The 17,009-nt window shown below is 35.3% G+C and overlaps 1 protein-coding gene across 5 annotated transcripts in view; it reads left to right on the top strand.

The window, feature by feature from the left end:
• Window positions 1-17,009, top strand: part of PPP3CC (protein phosphatase 3 catalytic subunit gamma) — an 89,803-nt gene that overhangs the window by 57,234 nt on the left and 15,560 nt on the right. For all 5 annotated transcript variants that reach the window (XM_059926929.1, XM_059926926.1, XM_059926928.1 and 2 more), the window contains exons 5-10: window positions 2,225-2,370; window positions 4,178-4,317; window positions 7,348-7,425; window positions 7,659-7,753; window positions 11,450-11,575; window positions 12,311-12,382. In XM_059926929.1, the coding sequence (XP_059782912.1) occupies window positions 2,225-2,370; window positions 4,178-4,317; window positions 7,348-7,425; window positions 7,659-7,753; window positions 11,450-11,575; window positions 12,311-12,382 (657 nt within the window). The remainder of the gene's footprint in view (window positions 1-2,224; window positions 2,371-4,177; window positions 4,318-7,347; window positions 7,426-7,658; window positions 7,754-11,449; window positions 11,576-12,310; window positions 12,383-17,009) is intronic.

Here is a 17,009-nt window from a genome sequence, read left to right as displayed (position 1 = left end):
GGTGATATAATAATAAATATTACTATACAAGGATTATATATCCATCCTAGAAAATACAGCTAAACTAAGTCATCTTCAATCTAATCCCTCAGAAAATAAAAATGTTGGTATTTATATACATATTCATAAACTTTAAGAAAATAAAAATGGTAACATTCTGTAACCCATGTTGGTTGTGTGCTTTGTTTAATTTGATTTGTGACTTCCTGTTTTAATTTACAAAATGGATTAAGACACTGTATTACTTTCTGTCTTTCTCCAGACTTGGTAGACTTCTGGAAGTAGGCTAAGGAACTCTTCTGAGTCATTCTTTGGGTTGAAAGGCATTTTATTGATGTAAAATAGTATTTGGAGCATGAATTAATAACTAATTAAAATCCCTGCCTATATGCAACCTTAGGACGCTTACAAAGGAATTCCTTATTGATGTTGGCAACAGGGGGAACTCTGGCTCCATGGATTTACAGGAGAAAAAGTCAATCACTGGCCACAAATGAAAGGGTTTTTTTCCCTTGATTTTTTTTCCTTTAACACACTTTTTTGGCCAGTGCTGGGTGTACTTCTGAGATAGCCAAACGTGTAGTGCTCAGATACAAAGCAGAATATAAGCATGTAATTGCAAGGAGATACGAAGATGCAGAAGACATGGCTCTTATTAACTTGGATGTCATAATAGAGTTAGCATATATTGTGAAATAGATGATCTTAACTGCCTTTGTGGTAATACAGAATGCTCTAAAAGTTTATAAAGGAACTCACAGCCTCCCTTAATGCCCTCAAATCCTGATCAGCATTGGCAATAGACAGTCTTCACCTTCAGGGATGAAGCACCTTAAGTGTGGTCCACTGATTACACCTTCCCTTTAGGGATCTCTCTCCAGTCATTCCTGCTACCCATGTACTGCACTCTGGCCCAAATCTGGACATATCACCCTTCATATTATTCCCCAAAGCCTTGCCAAGACCAGGCTCTGATACTTGAACATGTCTTTTCTAAAAGCATGGAGATTACAAGAAGAAAATAAACACAGAAATAATTACCAACTAGATAATCTGACTCACTTGCTATAGTGTTGTTCTCTGGGCCCTGTAGGCTTTGTCTCATCTTCACAGAATCTTGGAAGAGAAGGAGCTCACAGTTCTGTAGGGCTGCCCACCTGTATAACTTGTGGCCGTCTCCACCAATATGCACCTCCTAGCATATTGGCTTTTTGAACCCAAGGCCAAAGAAGAAAACATTCCCTTTCTCTTTAAACTAAAGCCATCTGCCAACTATTATTTCATGACCTGTTCTTTTTAGATAATTGTGGAAACCAACCCACTGTCTGCCCACTGGAGTGTTTTTTTGTTCTGTAGCCTCAAAATGACAACCACATCAAAATACAGTTCACTGAGATGAACGTTTTTACATAAAATAAAATCTGGACATAATTTGCTTGAAGACCTTAAAAATCATGAGCAAAAATATTATTGACATCTTATTGATGACGCCCAAAACTTCAGTTTCTATTTATATATCTTCATTACCACCAGGAAGTCTTTTTAGACCCAACAAAATATTCAGACTCACGAGAGACCATGGGGCATACATGGCATCTGTCCTAGAAGAGTACAGTTCAGGAAGGGCAGCATCAGGCATCCCTTTTCATGGAATAGTCCTCATAGAAGCACATGCCACAGCCTGGAGCTCTTCTGCCTTTTGCCTCCCTTTCTCCCACCCTCTCCTAGTCACAGCTCAGGTGCAAGGAAACAGTATCCACATTGGGCAGATTAGGGAGCTACCCTGGCTTAGAAGCCTCATGCATCACAAGTGCCAGTATCTCTTGTAAAAGCTTTATTGGCATAGCTTCCAGGGTCCCACGAGGGACATACCTTACGAGTCACCGCACTCAGAGAAGCCCAAAGCTATAGCTTCCGCCAGGTAATTGGGTAATTTTTGCCATAAGAAATGTTGCCTAATAACACAGCTGATTACATTCTTCTTATCAGGTTTCCAGGACAACAGAGCTAGAAAGTTAATCCAAGGTCACACTTGTAGAAAAAGAGGGAGATTTTGTCTGCCCTTTATCCACAACTTTTCAGAAATATCTTTACAAAGATGATTGTGTTTTCAAATTTGCCTGGAACAAATGGCTTTGGAGTAGCTTCATAATCAACTGGAATATATCCTTTTTCATGTATGATAAATTTTAACTCTCTTCCTTTGTTTTTCCTTTTTTGATAGGTCGAATCAAATATTCTGAACAGGTATATGATGCGTGTATGGAAACATTTGACTGTCTTCCTCTTGCTGCCCTCTTAAACCAGCAGTTTCTGTGTGTACATGGAGGAATGTCACCTGAAATTACTTGTTTAGATGACATTCGGAAAGTAAGTAATCTTTCGTTAGTCTCATGGAGTAAATATGCTTTTAATTTTGTTTTTTATTACAGTCAACTAATATGTCTTTATTGCTGAAAATTTTAAATACAGATAATTAAAAGTAAGAAAATGGAAATCACCTGTGATCTTGTCATTGGGCAATAACTACTGTTAACATTTTCCTGTATATCTTCCAGAAAATGTCTAATTTTTTTTTAATAAATTTATTTATTTTATTTATTTATTTTTGGCTGCATTGGGTCTTAGCTGCTGCGCGTGGGCTTTCTCCAGTTGCAGCGAGCGGGGGCCACTCCTCTTTGCCGTGCGCAGGCTTCTCATTGTGGTGGCTTCTCTTGTTGCGGAGCACGGGCTCTAGGCATGCAGGCTTCAGTAGTTGTGGCATGTGGGCTCAGTAGTTGTGGCTCGCGGGCTCTAGAGCGCAGGCTCAGTAGTTATGGCGCATGGGCTTAGTTGCTCCGCGGCATGTGGGATCTTCCTGGAGCAGGGTTCGAACCCGTGTCCCCTGCATTGGCAGGCGGATTCTTAACCACTGCTCCACCAGGGAAGCCCAGAAAATGTCTAATTTTTAATGAAGTCTGTGCTTTTACCAACTAGAAACATATTTTGAGTATAACCCTGAAACTTTAAATTATGCAGCAATAAGGAAGGAAGGAAGCCAGGGTTCTAATCCCTGTACTGCCATTAATTGTGTAACCTTTACCAAATCACTTAACCTCTTAGAATTTCTTCTCTGTAAAATGAGGACGTTGAAATGGATGGTCTGAGGACTCTCCCAGCTCTGAAGTTCATTGACTTTGACATTTCAGATGATAGAGTTTAATTGCTACACTTGCCTTAGTTGGTAATTATGACTTTCAGGATTGTATATCTTCATGACTGAGAAAAGGTGATCAGTCTTTTTTCACTTATATTGTTCTACATCACCATCTTCTCTTCTCTACCTTGTATTCTCTTACCTCTCTTATATAGGTACTGAAACTAAAAAATTTTCTGTTTGTAAAACTGTTTTCTCTGAATTAAAGTTACTATCCTCAAGGTAAGAGGGTATGCCTGTATGCACAGCCTTTTCTGCTGCCGTGTTGTTATTAAATAAACAACATTTCTCTTTTACATAGTAAATCTTGAATTTTACAATTCTGAATCAATTGTATTAATAAAAAGCTCCCCTTTCACTTAGTAGAGGTCCTCTTCTTGGCATTCAGTTATCCTAGTTACTTGTTTTCTCTTGGTTTTCATGCGTTAACCAAAGCAGCAGTGGCTAAAGGCTTGAGTTAATAACTTATGTTGAAATGCCTCCGCTGAATAGAATGGAAAGGATGAAAGCCTTTTGCAAAATAAAACTAGCATTCTTTAAAATAAAGAAATCTCCATTGGAATGAGATAAACAATGAACAGAACCATTGCAAAACCCTTCCTGCTCTCATGGTAACATTGGCTCACCTAGGCAATTGAAATAAACTTTACAGGGTCTTTCTAATAAATAGTGTATTTCTATAGTGATTGATTTCACATTCAAATTAAATGAGCACCGCTTATAAGATTAGGATGTAAGGAGGTCCTTTTCTACTGTTGGGATAGGGATATTTATTAAAATTTAATACCAAAAACAAATAAAAATTGTATCTACATTCATTAAATGTTCATTTTCTTCCTAAAGGAAAATTCTTTAGGGGCTTACTGCCCACTCTCCTAATACATTCTTATGGGTGGAAGGGTGTTTTTTGACCCATACCATTTTCCAAAAGCTCTTTTGCTTTCATGATTTTTCTTCTTTTGGCTTTTATGTGTCTTCTAGTTAGACAGGTTTAAAGAACCTCCAGCCTTTGGGCCAGTGTGTGACCTGCTTTGGTCTGATCCCTCAGAGGATTATGGCAATGAAAAGACCTTGGAACACTATACCCACAACACAGTCCGAGGGTGCTCTTATTTTTACAGGTAAGCTAATCCTCAGTTAGAAAATTAGAAAAAGGAAATTGTAACATATTTTATCAAATTATTTTTAACTACATATTTTGTATCTTGAATTTGTGTAGCTCAGGGGCTTCTATTTAATTTTTTAATTAATTGAAAGCAGAAAACTCTGTTTTGTTTTTTATATTTTACTAGGTGTACTGAACACGATTGAATAAAACATCTTGCAGTGCTTAAATATTGTTGTCTGACTCTAAATGATCTAGCTTATTTGTTCCCAAACATCATCTATTGACTTTTTTTTTTTAATTATTTATTTATTTATTTATTTATTTTTGACTGTGTTGGGTCTTCGTTTCTGTGCGTGGGCTTTCTCTAGTTGTGGCAAGCGGGGGCCACTCTTCATCGCGGTGCGCGGGCCTCTCACTATTGCGGCCTCTCTTGTTGCGGAGCACAGGCTCCAGACGCGCAGGCTCAGTAGTTGTGGCTCACGGGCCCAGTTGCTCCGCGGCATGTGGGATCTTCCCAGACCAGGGCTCGAACCCGTGTCCCCTGCATTAGCAGGCAGATTCTCAACCACTGCGCCACCAGGGAAGCCCCCTGACTTTTTTTAAAATAAAGATTTCTTGGCTCTTCCCTCAGAGATTCTGATTCAGTAAGCCTGAGACAAGGGAATCCTGTTATTTTTTTTAAAAAGCTCTCCAGCTTTTGGAACCACTGGTATTGGCAAAGATATAAAAAGAACAGGACATTGTGAACTAAGCCCAGGACATTTCCTGGAAGTTGGTTGTTGTCTTAAATCTCATATGTGAGCTTTCATTGTGCTTTGCCACTCCAAACTAGGGAGATTCAGGGAAGTTTGAAGCCTGAATTTTTAAAAAAAATCCCAATATTTTATTCTGATAAATAATACCTGTATTTAGTACCCTGAAAAATCTTTGATAATTGCCTAAGATAATGCATTCATTAAATGAAATCCTGCACACAAAAGGAAGCCTCAGTTTTGCCATAGTTTTAACATTCTTCTAAGTAAACTTTTTTCATTCCATTCTGCCAACTTTAGCAGTGACTAATATGATGAAGTCATTTAAATTTTACTTCTCTTTACATTGCTTAAAATAAAGAATATAAAACTTTTTTATTTTTAGCACATTGTAAACTGGTGCAATTTCTATGGCAGTGAGCTTGACAACATCTCTCAATTATAAATGGCCATGGCTTTTGTTCCAGAATTTCTACTTCTAAAATGTAATCCTGTGGCTATACAGTCAGTCCTCATTATTCACGAATTCTAAGTTGCAAATTTGCCTAGTTGCTAAGATTTATTTGTAACCCTGGAATCAGTACTCACAACACTTGCAGTCATTCACAGACATTCAAGTGTACAGAGCAACGGAAAGTTTGAGCCACCCTATGCACGTTCCAGCTGAGGCTGAACGTGCAGCGGCTCTGCCTCTTGTTTCAGCTCTCACACTGTAAGCAAGTATTCTTTTTGTGGTCTATTTAGTGAAACATTTCCCACATTTTTTGTTGGTGTTTTGCTGTTTAAAATGCCCCAAGCATACTGCTGAAGTGCTATCTAGTGTTCCTATGTGCAAGAAGGCTGTGATGTGTTATATAAGCTCCATTCAGGAATGAGTTATGGCACTGCTGGCCGTGAGTCCCATGTTAATGAATCAACAATGTACATTAAATAAGGTGACTTTACACAGAAACACACATAAAACAAGGTTATGTGTTGATTAGTTGACGAAAACGTTGTGACCAGAGGCTCACATAACCGTAACCCTGTATTTCCCCTAGGAGCACTGGTTCAGTATTCACTAACTCAGTTTTTGCAGCAACTTTATAGAACACAGCTACTGCAAATGATAGGAATCAACTGTACTTGAAAACATGTAAAATGCATGTACAAGTTTTTCATTGTTGCATTATTTATGATGATGATTTTAAACAACCTAAACGTTCAATAGGAGACTAGTTAAATAAATGCTTGTACATCCAGGCAATGGAATGTACCAGACAATGCAATGAGGCTGTTTTTTAAAAATGAAAAAAAGAAAACAAATCCTTTATATACTGATTGGAATAATCACTAGTTTAAAGTGAAAAAAAAGACATAGTAAAAAGCTATGTGTACCATCTGATGACATTTCTAAAAGGGGGTGTGTGCATGTGTGTGTGCATAATTGCTTGAAATTGAATATGGTATCTCTGAAAGGGCACTCAAAGAAACCAAGAACATTGGGTGCTTCCAGGGTAGCTGGAAGATAGAGGTAAGATGGAGGGAGACATTTCACTGTATAACTTTTTATATCTTTTAATTTTATGCCACGTGAATGTGCAGCCTATTTTAAAACTTATTTTTTTCTAATGAACATAATAAGAAAGAAAGATTAAACATAAATTAAATAATTAACACTTGGTTAATTCCAGGATAATTTTGTATTCTGCAGTTCTTTGTATCAAACATTTGCCATTCAGAAAGGTACTAGTGCTAAAAGAATACGATAGGAGAGATGCAAATATCATACCTTTCATTTGAATAAGGTTGGATATAGTATTTGTATTTGCTCCTGAAATATTCCTGCATAATATCATCTTGATATTGATATTACCTGTGAAGCTATAAGTAGGTTCTTTAACTTTTCTAACAGTTTGACAATTTGAAAATTGTGTGTTGTTTTTAGCACCTACTACACACACACACACACACACACACACACACACACTGCTGTGATACTTTTTTTTATATCAAGGTACCAAGAAAAGTTTTGGTGTTGTATTATTATTCTTGTGGGTTAAGAAAAAAAAAAGATGGGGGAGCTCTGCTTCTGTCCTAGGGTTGTCTATTATCTGTGTCCTTGATCTGGAATGAGGAATATCAGTGACATGGAAAAACAAGAATGATGATTGCTAAGCTATTAATAAAAGTTCAGTGGGAATGAAAACCTATAATTTTGAAACAAATTCAACTCATTTCATCTTGACTTTTCCCCTTCCTCCTATTAAAAAACAAGTGTTTTAATTCTGGATTTGTGTTTTCTTTTTCAGTTACCCTGCAGTTTGTGAATTTTTGCAGAACAATAATCTGTTATCAATAATCAGAGCCCATGAAGCCCAAGATGCTGGGTAAGTTATATTAAAACTGTACCATGACTTCCCTGGTGGTCCAGTGGTTAAGACTCCACGTACCACTGCAGGGAGGCACGGGCTCAATCCCTGGTCAGGGAAGTAAGATCCTGCTTGTGGTGTGGCGTGGCCAAAAAAACAAACAAACAAAAAAAACAACCAACTGTACCAAACAGCACTGCAGAGTTTTTGCCTTTAACATCAAGACAGACGGGCTGTCATTTCTCTTCCAGGTATCGAATGTACAGGAAGAGCCAAACGACAGGCTTTCCATCACTCATTACTATTTTCTCTGCCCCCAATTACCTAGATGTCTATAACAATAAAGGTAAAGGAGACCAGCAATATTTGAGTTTGAATTTGTGAGTGAGTAAATGTGAGCTCTAGTTTAATATGTATGTGCATAGGTAATTTTCTGAATATATATAAATTTTAAATAAGAAAAAAAAGGGTCTTAATTGAAACAAAGGCCAAGAAACTTAGAATTTAAGCTTCTGCTTGGTTTTCATCTCCTAAGGATTATTGGGCTCTTTGTGAGTATAAATAATGATTACAATAGGTCTGATTTGTACTACTGAATCAAAATATAAGAAGAATAAATTACTTCAGGTTCAGGTTAGAACAGTCAGCATAAATTATTGGTTTTGGTGAATTTAATTTACTTATAACAGTACCTCAATAAAATGTCACTGTTTACTGTTTTAATGTCTGTCCGTTAAGCTGTTTTTGCTCTTAAGAAATGATACAGTTAGAATGAATACTCTACAAAAAGTCAGAAAAATCTTCATTTTAGTCCAAGCCCTGTCAGAAACTAATAGTGTGACTTTAGGTCAGTCATATCATCTTTCTTAACCTCAGTTTCCCATATAAAAAAAGATAATTGGATATACACATGCCTTTTGATCCAGAAATTCTACTTCTAAGACTTTTAGTCTATTTTAGTCATTTTTTTAAATTTAACTTTTATGATTCCTAGTTCATAAGTTTTGTATCAGGGCAGTGGTCTACTTAAAAACTTCCTCTGTAACATGCCTCTGTAACTATTTTGTTGTATGACTATAAAATAATAGAACTTTTAAACAAACATGCCAGAACAAATATATCCAAGTGAGTATTGTCCCTTCAAGGTAGTTACCTTGGGAGGTTATACACTTATTCCAACAATGCTGCCCGTTGTTCAAACATTTTTGGAACTCCTCTTTTGGCATTGCCTTCAGAGTCTGCGACACATTCTTTTGATTATCCTCAATGATGGGAAACCTTCGTCCTTTGAGGGTGGATTTGATTTTTGGAACAGCCAAAAGTCATTCGGAGTCAAGACTGATGAATAAGGTGAGTGATCAAGCTAGACGATACCATTTGGGGTCAGGAACAAGGTATGATTATAAGGTAATGAGACTGGTTTTTCTTGTGTTGCTTATAAAATGGCTCTGGAGGCAATTCCAAAAGAGGAGTTCCAGAAACGTTTTGAGTGATGGCAGCATCTTTGGATTAAATTTACAGTAAGGCAGCAAGGTATATTGATAAGAGCACCGAGCTAGGAGTCAGAAATCCTAGTCTAGTCCTGCTTCACTTTTAAATTCACAGTTAATGAGATACTTCTCTGAGCCTCAGTTTGTCCTTAAAATAACTGTGATATAGGCTTGTTGGAGATAAGTTGGAAAAATCAAAATGAATATTAAAAGCATTGGTCAAAATATAAATTGTTCTACTACTATAACATTCTACTGTTATTGTGCCTGGTGTGATTACAGCAAAGGACCACACTCATCTGATATATAAGGTCTGGTGTGTTTGTCGTTGGTGGTTTCTTAAGTCTCATTACTTTATAGTCATATCTTGTGTATGCAGTTTGGGAGAGAAGTTTAAAAGAGGTCCACAATATATTTACTACTTCCTCTATTTCAGAGTAGACTATGAAATGGCACATCTCATTTCAATCTGTTCTGGAACAGTTATCTCTGGATGTCCTTAGTGACTTGCTATCCATTTTAAAAAGGCATTTCTTTGACTTAAATTCTCTTCCAGTCTTATATTTTCTTTTTGCTACTCGTCAATCTTTTCTGAGTCTTAGCTATCCTATAATACTCTGCTTCTCCCTAACTCCATTCTTTCTTATTTCCTTTTTCCTAATATTTCCAATACATTAGAGACTTAGTTTTTGTTCTCGTTTCCTCCCTTATGAATGGTATGTGCCACTTATGTTGTCAAACTTCCTCAAGGACAGTGTCCCTAGTCCTCTTATCTATGATGAAGACTTTCCCTTCTTACTTCCTTTATTAACCTTACTATTAAAAGTATCTATTGAGGGAATTCCCTGGTAGTCCAGTGGTTAGGACTCGGCGCTTTCACTGCCAGGGGCCTGGGTTCAATCCCTGGTCGGAGAACCAAGATCCTGCAAGCTGCATAGTTGGCCAAAAAAAAAAAAAAAAAAAAAAGTGTCTATTGATTGCCCAGTGGATTTATCAGTGTGCTAATCTGAAACATGTCATCTAAATCAGCAATCACTTTACTAACTTACTAACTGCCAATTCATTCTTTGCCATATTCTAATCTGGTCTTGTTCTTGATTATTCCTTTAGTAAACTGTTAAAGTCACAGTTGATTCTGAGGTTTTTGTTGGCTTTGACATAATTGGTAACATACTTTACCTTGAAACAATCTTATTTTCCTTGGTTGTTTCTTAACCTTTGGCCGGGGGGGAGGGGGGATGTGGCATCTAAAATCATCTCTGGTGGTACTCAGTTATTCACCACACAAGTACCTCTTTTCTTGAAAAAGGCAACTCTATCCCCCTTTCCTTCTTCTCTTTCTTTTACTGTTGTTTTTCTTTCTTGTATATTCTTTAGACTGATTGGTACCAACAGGCATTTCTTAATTCCACTGGTTACATGAAAGACCTTTAAGTCATGATTTTTAAACATCTCTATTTCTATTTTTGTGTCCATCTCCCACCTCTTTTTCTTGTGTAGATTGAGGGAGTTGTTGAATATTTATATATTCATCTAACCTAAGTAAAATACATATACTTGAAAATAATGGGACATGTACATTGTAACCAGTATTAGAAGCTTCTTAAAAGCTGAAAATCCTATTTTCATATATCTTTATAATCTATGGTGTACATTTTAAACATCCAGTGACTTTAATTTTGAGAATACTAGGCTATCCTGCAATAAGCAAAGAGACAGGAATCAGGAGATGACCTATAACTGTCATTTCTAGAGAACTATTATACCCTATTCTATTTATGATCATAGTAAGAATAATTAAGAGAATAATGCAAACCACATTGCATTGCTGGTGATGAAAACTAAGGGATTGGATTTTTAAAAGTTTTAAATATAAAGGAAATCAGTTTGGTACCAAAGTATGTGTGCCATATATATGAACATATATATATATGAACTGGTTAATATTAAACATTTATAGAGTGTGAGCAATATACTAACTGTGTATAGGAGAGACGGGCATTTTTTTCTTCACATACTGTATGCAGAGATGATTTAATCTACTTTGAACCTTATTAAATTGCTCCAAGTTTACCATCTATCTGTATCCCCCACTATGAATTAATAACTGCTATGTTATAAACTCTTAAAAAGTTTATAAAATCTTTGGCTCTGGCTAATGACTAGGAAAACAGGCTGTGTTCATTTAATGAGAAATGTTTGCCCTCAGAGGAAAGTTGTAACTGTAACCACTTGGCCTATAAAGGGAAATTATGATGAAATTTTTCTCATGTGGAATCTGAGATTTCTATAGATAGTTACTGTGCAAGACCCTTTGAAGTTTCAGAGCTTAGTTTCTTTTGTACTTTTATTATATATAAGAGCTCTTCGGGTAACTTTGTTTCTTGGGATAATTCTTAAAAGAATGAGCTTTAAGATTTTCCATCTGTCTTGAATTTATAAATGGAAAGTAAGTTCTTGAGTTCTGTGTAGTAGGTACACAGCTGTACAAAGTGTACCAGTTGCCATGTCATTTTCCTCTGTGCCAGACTTTCCTCCTTTTTCCTTTTTAGCTGCTGTATTAAAATATGAAAACAATGTCATGAATATCAGGCAGTTTAACTGTTCTCCACACCCATACTGGCTTCCAAACTTTATGGATGTTTTCACGTGGTCTTTGCCTTTTGTTGGGGAAAAAGGTAAGAGAACTAAAGCATCTGGACCATCAATTGTCCTAACTAGTGACTGAGCACCCTTATATTTGCATGAGTCCCCTGATGGTTCAGAAATGTTTTTCTTAAAGTTATCAGAAATGTTTTCTATTTTCATTGTTCTCTACAAAGATTTTTAAGTGGCACTTAATTGGTTTTTAAATTGTAATTCGAGTTGATTATGCTTTTCTTATTCTAAATATCAATTTAAAGTAGCTGTCGTCCTATAATCAAGATGTTAAAATAACATAAGTAACAATAAAATAACCATTCCTTCAGTGATTTCTGCAGCGATAAAGAGATTTAAATAGGAATTATTTTTCTTGGAATTTTATTTGTGCACCTATACAAATAAGCTATGCAAATACATAAGCCTGTTGTACATAGGCCTGGTGGCTTAACTTCTTTGTAAAATGGGAGGAAATCCTTTCATATGCATATCAGTGAAGAAAAGGCTCTGGCAGCAGTCTAATGAAATCAAGTAGTTATGCAATGGAATCGTTAAAGACTCCATACTTTAACTGGAGCAAGTAATCTCCCCCAAATCTATATAAACTTGAAGGTCTGCATTTAATGCTGTTCCTTACAGCTACTCTGAATAGCAAAATGACAAATCATTTTTATCTATGTTTATTTAACATGTATGTATATATATCCACATCATTTTAGAGAAAGTACCTTATTAATTATATAAAATTTTGGTTATTTTGTCTTATCATCTAGTCACAGAGATGCTGGTTAACATTCTCAACATATGCTCTGATGATGAATTGATTTCCGATGATGAAATTGAAGGTAAACTTGCCTTTTCCTCCTTTGAATCAGAAACGAAGAAGTTTTGGTTTTGGTTTTAGTTTGTTGTGAATAATTTTCTTTGTCTAATTAAAAAAAGAATTCTGCTCATTGTAGAAAAATAAAATTTGAAAAATACAGGAAACCATAAATAAGAAAAAAAAGTCACCCGTAATCCTACCATCTCATAGATATCCACTGTTAACATCTTGATATAAATACTGTATTAGTGTCTTTTTTTCCTTTTTTCTTTTAAACAAAGATGAAGTCATGTGATAGTTTCACAAACATTTCCTGGGTTTTTTGTAGACTACTTTTTAATGGTTACATAGTTATCCATGTGAGTCATTCTTTGTTTTATCCAATCCCCTGCTGTTGGATATTGGATTTTTTCCCAATTTTCTTTTAAAACCCCACAGTTTTGAAATTTTTTATAGATAAATCTTTGCCTGTTCTGTTCAACAACCAATGTTTATTATACGCCTTATATGTGCCAACAATTGTATAGGTCCTAAGCTCTCAAAAAGCTTATATTCTGGTGGTGGGAAAACAAACAAACAATGCATATGAGTCAAGTATTGATATGTGGTATGAAAGAAAGGAAAACAATACTAGGAAATGAAAATTAACACTTTCTTGATTATTTCCATAGGATAAATTTCTAGAAATTGAAAATTTGTGTCAATTAGTACTTACAGTTTTAAATTGGATACAGATGACCTAGAAAAGCTATAACAGTTTATATTTTGTGTATGTGATGCATAGTTCACAGTGTTCTCTCCAATACTATTTACTATTATTTTTATAGTCTGCTGTTTTTTTAACTTAAATATTTATTTTTATGATGACTAATGAAGTTTTTTTCTTGTATTTATTGACCACTTTTATTTCTTTATTATGAGTTGTCAATTCATATATTTTGCCCACTTTTCTACTGTTACGTGCATGTTTGTTTGTTTTTCTTCTTATTGGCCTGTGAGAGATATTTATATAGTTACATTTTGTGGTATACATAGCCAAGTATTTTTTCCCTAATATGTTTCAGGAGGTTTGATTTTAAAGATAGGTCCTAACTTATCTGAGAATGCAGAAGATTCTGGAGAGATGGTAGCACCTTAGCACAAACCTCTGACCGTCTCATTCTCCCCAAGCTTATGCTAAGGTGATTCACTCAGCTGTGAGGATGAGCTATGTACATAGTGGAGAAAGCCTAGCTTACTTTGAGAATATAGACGAGAGTCCTATACGTACTTATGCTTCAGATTCCACATTGAAGGTGCAGAGCAGATGGAGCATAGCTTGTGTTTGCCTTTATGAATGGGATAGGAGATCACTGCAGGGAACCAGTTCTTGAGAAAATAGTGCAGCCAAGTGAAAATTAAAACAAAGAATTTAAGTTAGGAAAGGATGAAATATGTAAGAAATACATCTAGTAAATTTTTTATTTAAATCTAAGTGGAAATGGAAATTATTGTGAACTCTATTGTATGTATTAACTCTATTGTGTGTATGTATCCTTGATTATCATAAGGACATGCTTACTAAATTATGCCCAAAGTTATATATGGATATATTTATTGAAGTATCATCTGTAGTAGCAAAAGAGTCAAACAATCTAAATATCCCTCAGTGGAGACCTGGGTAAATCAATCACGATATATCCATATGATAGATTCTCCACATGGAATATTATTTCCCTTCTGTAAGCCTCCTTTCTTCTCCCCTTCTCTTCTAGTTAGTTCCTATTCAGCTTATTGTAACTTCGTCATGGAAGATATTTCTGATCTCCCTGACTAGATACAACACCCCTGTCATGCTCTCATATCAATGGTGCTAACTTCTTAGCATTTGATAGAGTTGCAATTTTACATTTATTTATACTGTTACAAGATTAATATATTAATGTATTTAATAAGTGACTTAATACTGTTAAGTCACTCAACAGTAAATTCCCTGAGTGCTGGGATAAAATTCGTTCTTGCTTACCATTATCACCTTAAAGCCAAGTATAGTGCAATGAGCATAGTAGGTAAATATTTGTGGTATGAAGTACAACTATTAAAAAAATAAAAGAATGGAGTAGAGCTGTTGGTGCTGCTATGGAAAGTGTATTAGATGTTAAGTACAAAAGTAAATGGATAGAATCCTCTTATTCCCATTTTTTACAAGGTGTGTGGGTATAAGCTGATATAGGATTTTAAAACTTTTTTTCTGAAAGGAAATGAAGAATAACCTTTAGGTTAAGTGAACACTTAGTGAACACACTTAGTGAACACTTAGTGAACACACTTCTAGTTCCATTCCTTCCTGAAACCACACTAAAACTACAGTACAATTTTGGTTTTATCTAAGTGATATAAACTAAGGATTTTCACTTTAGTAATGCCAGACAGATAGTTTAAATCAATCCTGACTCTTAAGACAACTAGAAAAGCTAGACAAAATATTTTAAAAAGTTGCTTCAAAGGCATTCAGAAAACTAAGAAAGTAATAAAGAATTACCAAGTAGAGATCTGGAAAAAGGCATAAATCCAGAGAGGTAAGACATTTGGTTACGTGTGGGACCAATTTTCTCCTAAAGACATTCATGAATATCAAAAGAGGGGGCTGAGAGGTTGACCAGCCCTCTTGATAGAAGCTAAAAAAAGTTGGGGTTCATGACTTGCCAAAGATGAGTTGAGTGCTGGTAAGCTTCTGCTCATTGGTTTGGGACCCCCAAAGGTTGCATCTATGTAAGAGTAAAGATGAACTGGAAATAGAATGCCCTGGAAGGGACTACAGCCTGTCTTCAAGTCATTTCAATCTCTGAAATTTAAATAAGGTAGTCCCAAGCATCTGGCAAAAGCAAACCTCTTTAGGCTAAGATAACATTATGTAGAACTTTAAACTACTGCAAACTGTCTTTCAAATATAATACATGGCTCACAACCAAAAATAACTAGGCATATGAGGAGACATAACAAAATGAATGAGAACCAGCCGAAAGAGCAAAAAATAAAAACAGACCCTCAGGTTCTCCAGACACTGGCTTTATCAGACCAAACTTTAAAATAACTATTCTAAAAAATAAAACAATGCTAACTGTTCAAGAACATAAAAGACTAGATTAAAAATTTTGGCAGAGAACTGTGAATTATAAAAAGGGATGTAGCAGAGTTGATAAAGCACAAAAATAAAATTCTAGGAATGAAAAATAAAAAACACAGCAGATGAATTAACAGCAGATTCAGTAAAGCTAAACAAAGAATAAATGAACTAGAATATAGGTCAGAAGAAACAACCTAGACTAAATCACGAAGAGAAGAAATAAAATACCCCAAAAAGTATAAGTGACATGAGGATATAGTGAATAGATATCACCTGTGTGTTTGGAATCCTAGAGAAGAGACAGAGAATGGGGTAGAACCAGTATTTGAAGAGATAATGGATTGAAATTTTTCTAAAACTGACAAATTAAGCCACAGATTGAAGAAGTCCCCCAAACCAAAGCAGAATGAATACAAAGAAAGCACTATCTAAGCACATCATAGTAAAAGTGCTTCAGATGAAAGACAAAGAAAAAAATCTTAAAGCAGCCAGGAAAAAAATCGATTACTTTCAAAAGAGAACAATTAAACTGACAGTAGATTCTCAGTGGAAACAATGGAAGCAGGAAACCATGGAATGACATATTCAAAGCACTGAAAGATAATAATTGGTACATCTAGAATTCTATACCTAGCAGAAATACCCTTCAAAAATGAAGAAGAAATAAGCATTTTTCAGCTATTCCTCCCTTTAAAAAAGGTACTAAGAGAATTACCAGGAGACCCACACTAAATGAAATTCTAAAGAATATTATTCAAACAGAAGGAAAATACCAGACGGAAGCTTGGAGAGTCAGGAAGAAATGAAGAGTACAAATAGTAGAAAATATGTGGGTAAATCAAGTGAATTTAGACCTTATTAAACAATAATAATTTTTGTTGGATTTAAAAGACAGAATTAAAATATATGACAATAATAGTCGGCAGTGGGATGGAGTTAAAGTGTGTGAGGACGCTATATTATCTGGGGAGAGGAGAAAAGTACCTGTTAACATTATACTTTGATAAGTAAGAGATGCATGGTGTAAGAGTAATTTTCAAGAAAGGAGGGCTTTTTAAAAAGTATGTAACCTTTAAGTTATAGAAAAAATGGCATGATAAAAAAAATAACCTAGAAGGCAAGAAAGGAGGGAAGGTACCTATAACACTAGGACAAATAGAATAAATTATGTTGATAAATTTATCAGCAACTTCATTAAATGTAAATGAATAAAAGACAGATTGTCAGGTAAGATTTTTTAAAAAACATTTTATGATGGTTTATAAGAGACAGATCTAAAACATAAAGATACAGAAAATTTGAAAGTAAAAGGAGAATAAATATATAGTCCAAATACTAACCAAAGAAAAGCTGTTGTAGATAGATTAATATTAACATGAAATAAACGCTAAAACAAAAATAAGATGGGGAATTCCCTGGCAGCCCAGTAGTTAGGACTTCACGCTTTCACTGCTGAGGATGCGGGTTCAATCCCTGGTCGGGGAACTAAGATCCTGCATGCCACATGGAGCAGCCAAAAATTAAAATAAAATAAAATGAAATG

This window comes from Balaenoptera ricei, chromosome 6 (genome assembly GCF_028023285.1).
Source record: "Balaenoptera ricei isolate mBalRic1 chromosome 6, mBalRic1.hap2, whole genome shotgun sequence".
Classification (NCBI taxonomy): Eukaryota; Metazoa; Chordata; class Mammalia; order Artiodactyla; family Balaenopteridae; genus Balaenoptera; species Balaenoptera ricei.
The sequence above is the reverse complement of the archived record's forward strand: the minus strand, read 5'-3'. Positions and strand labels throughout refer to the sequence as shown.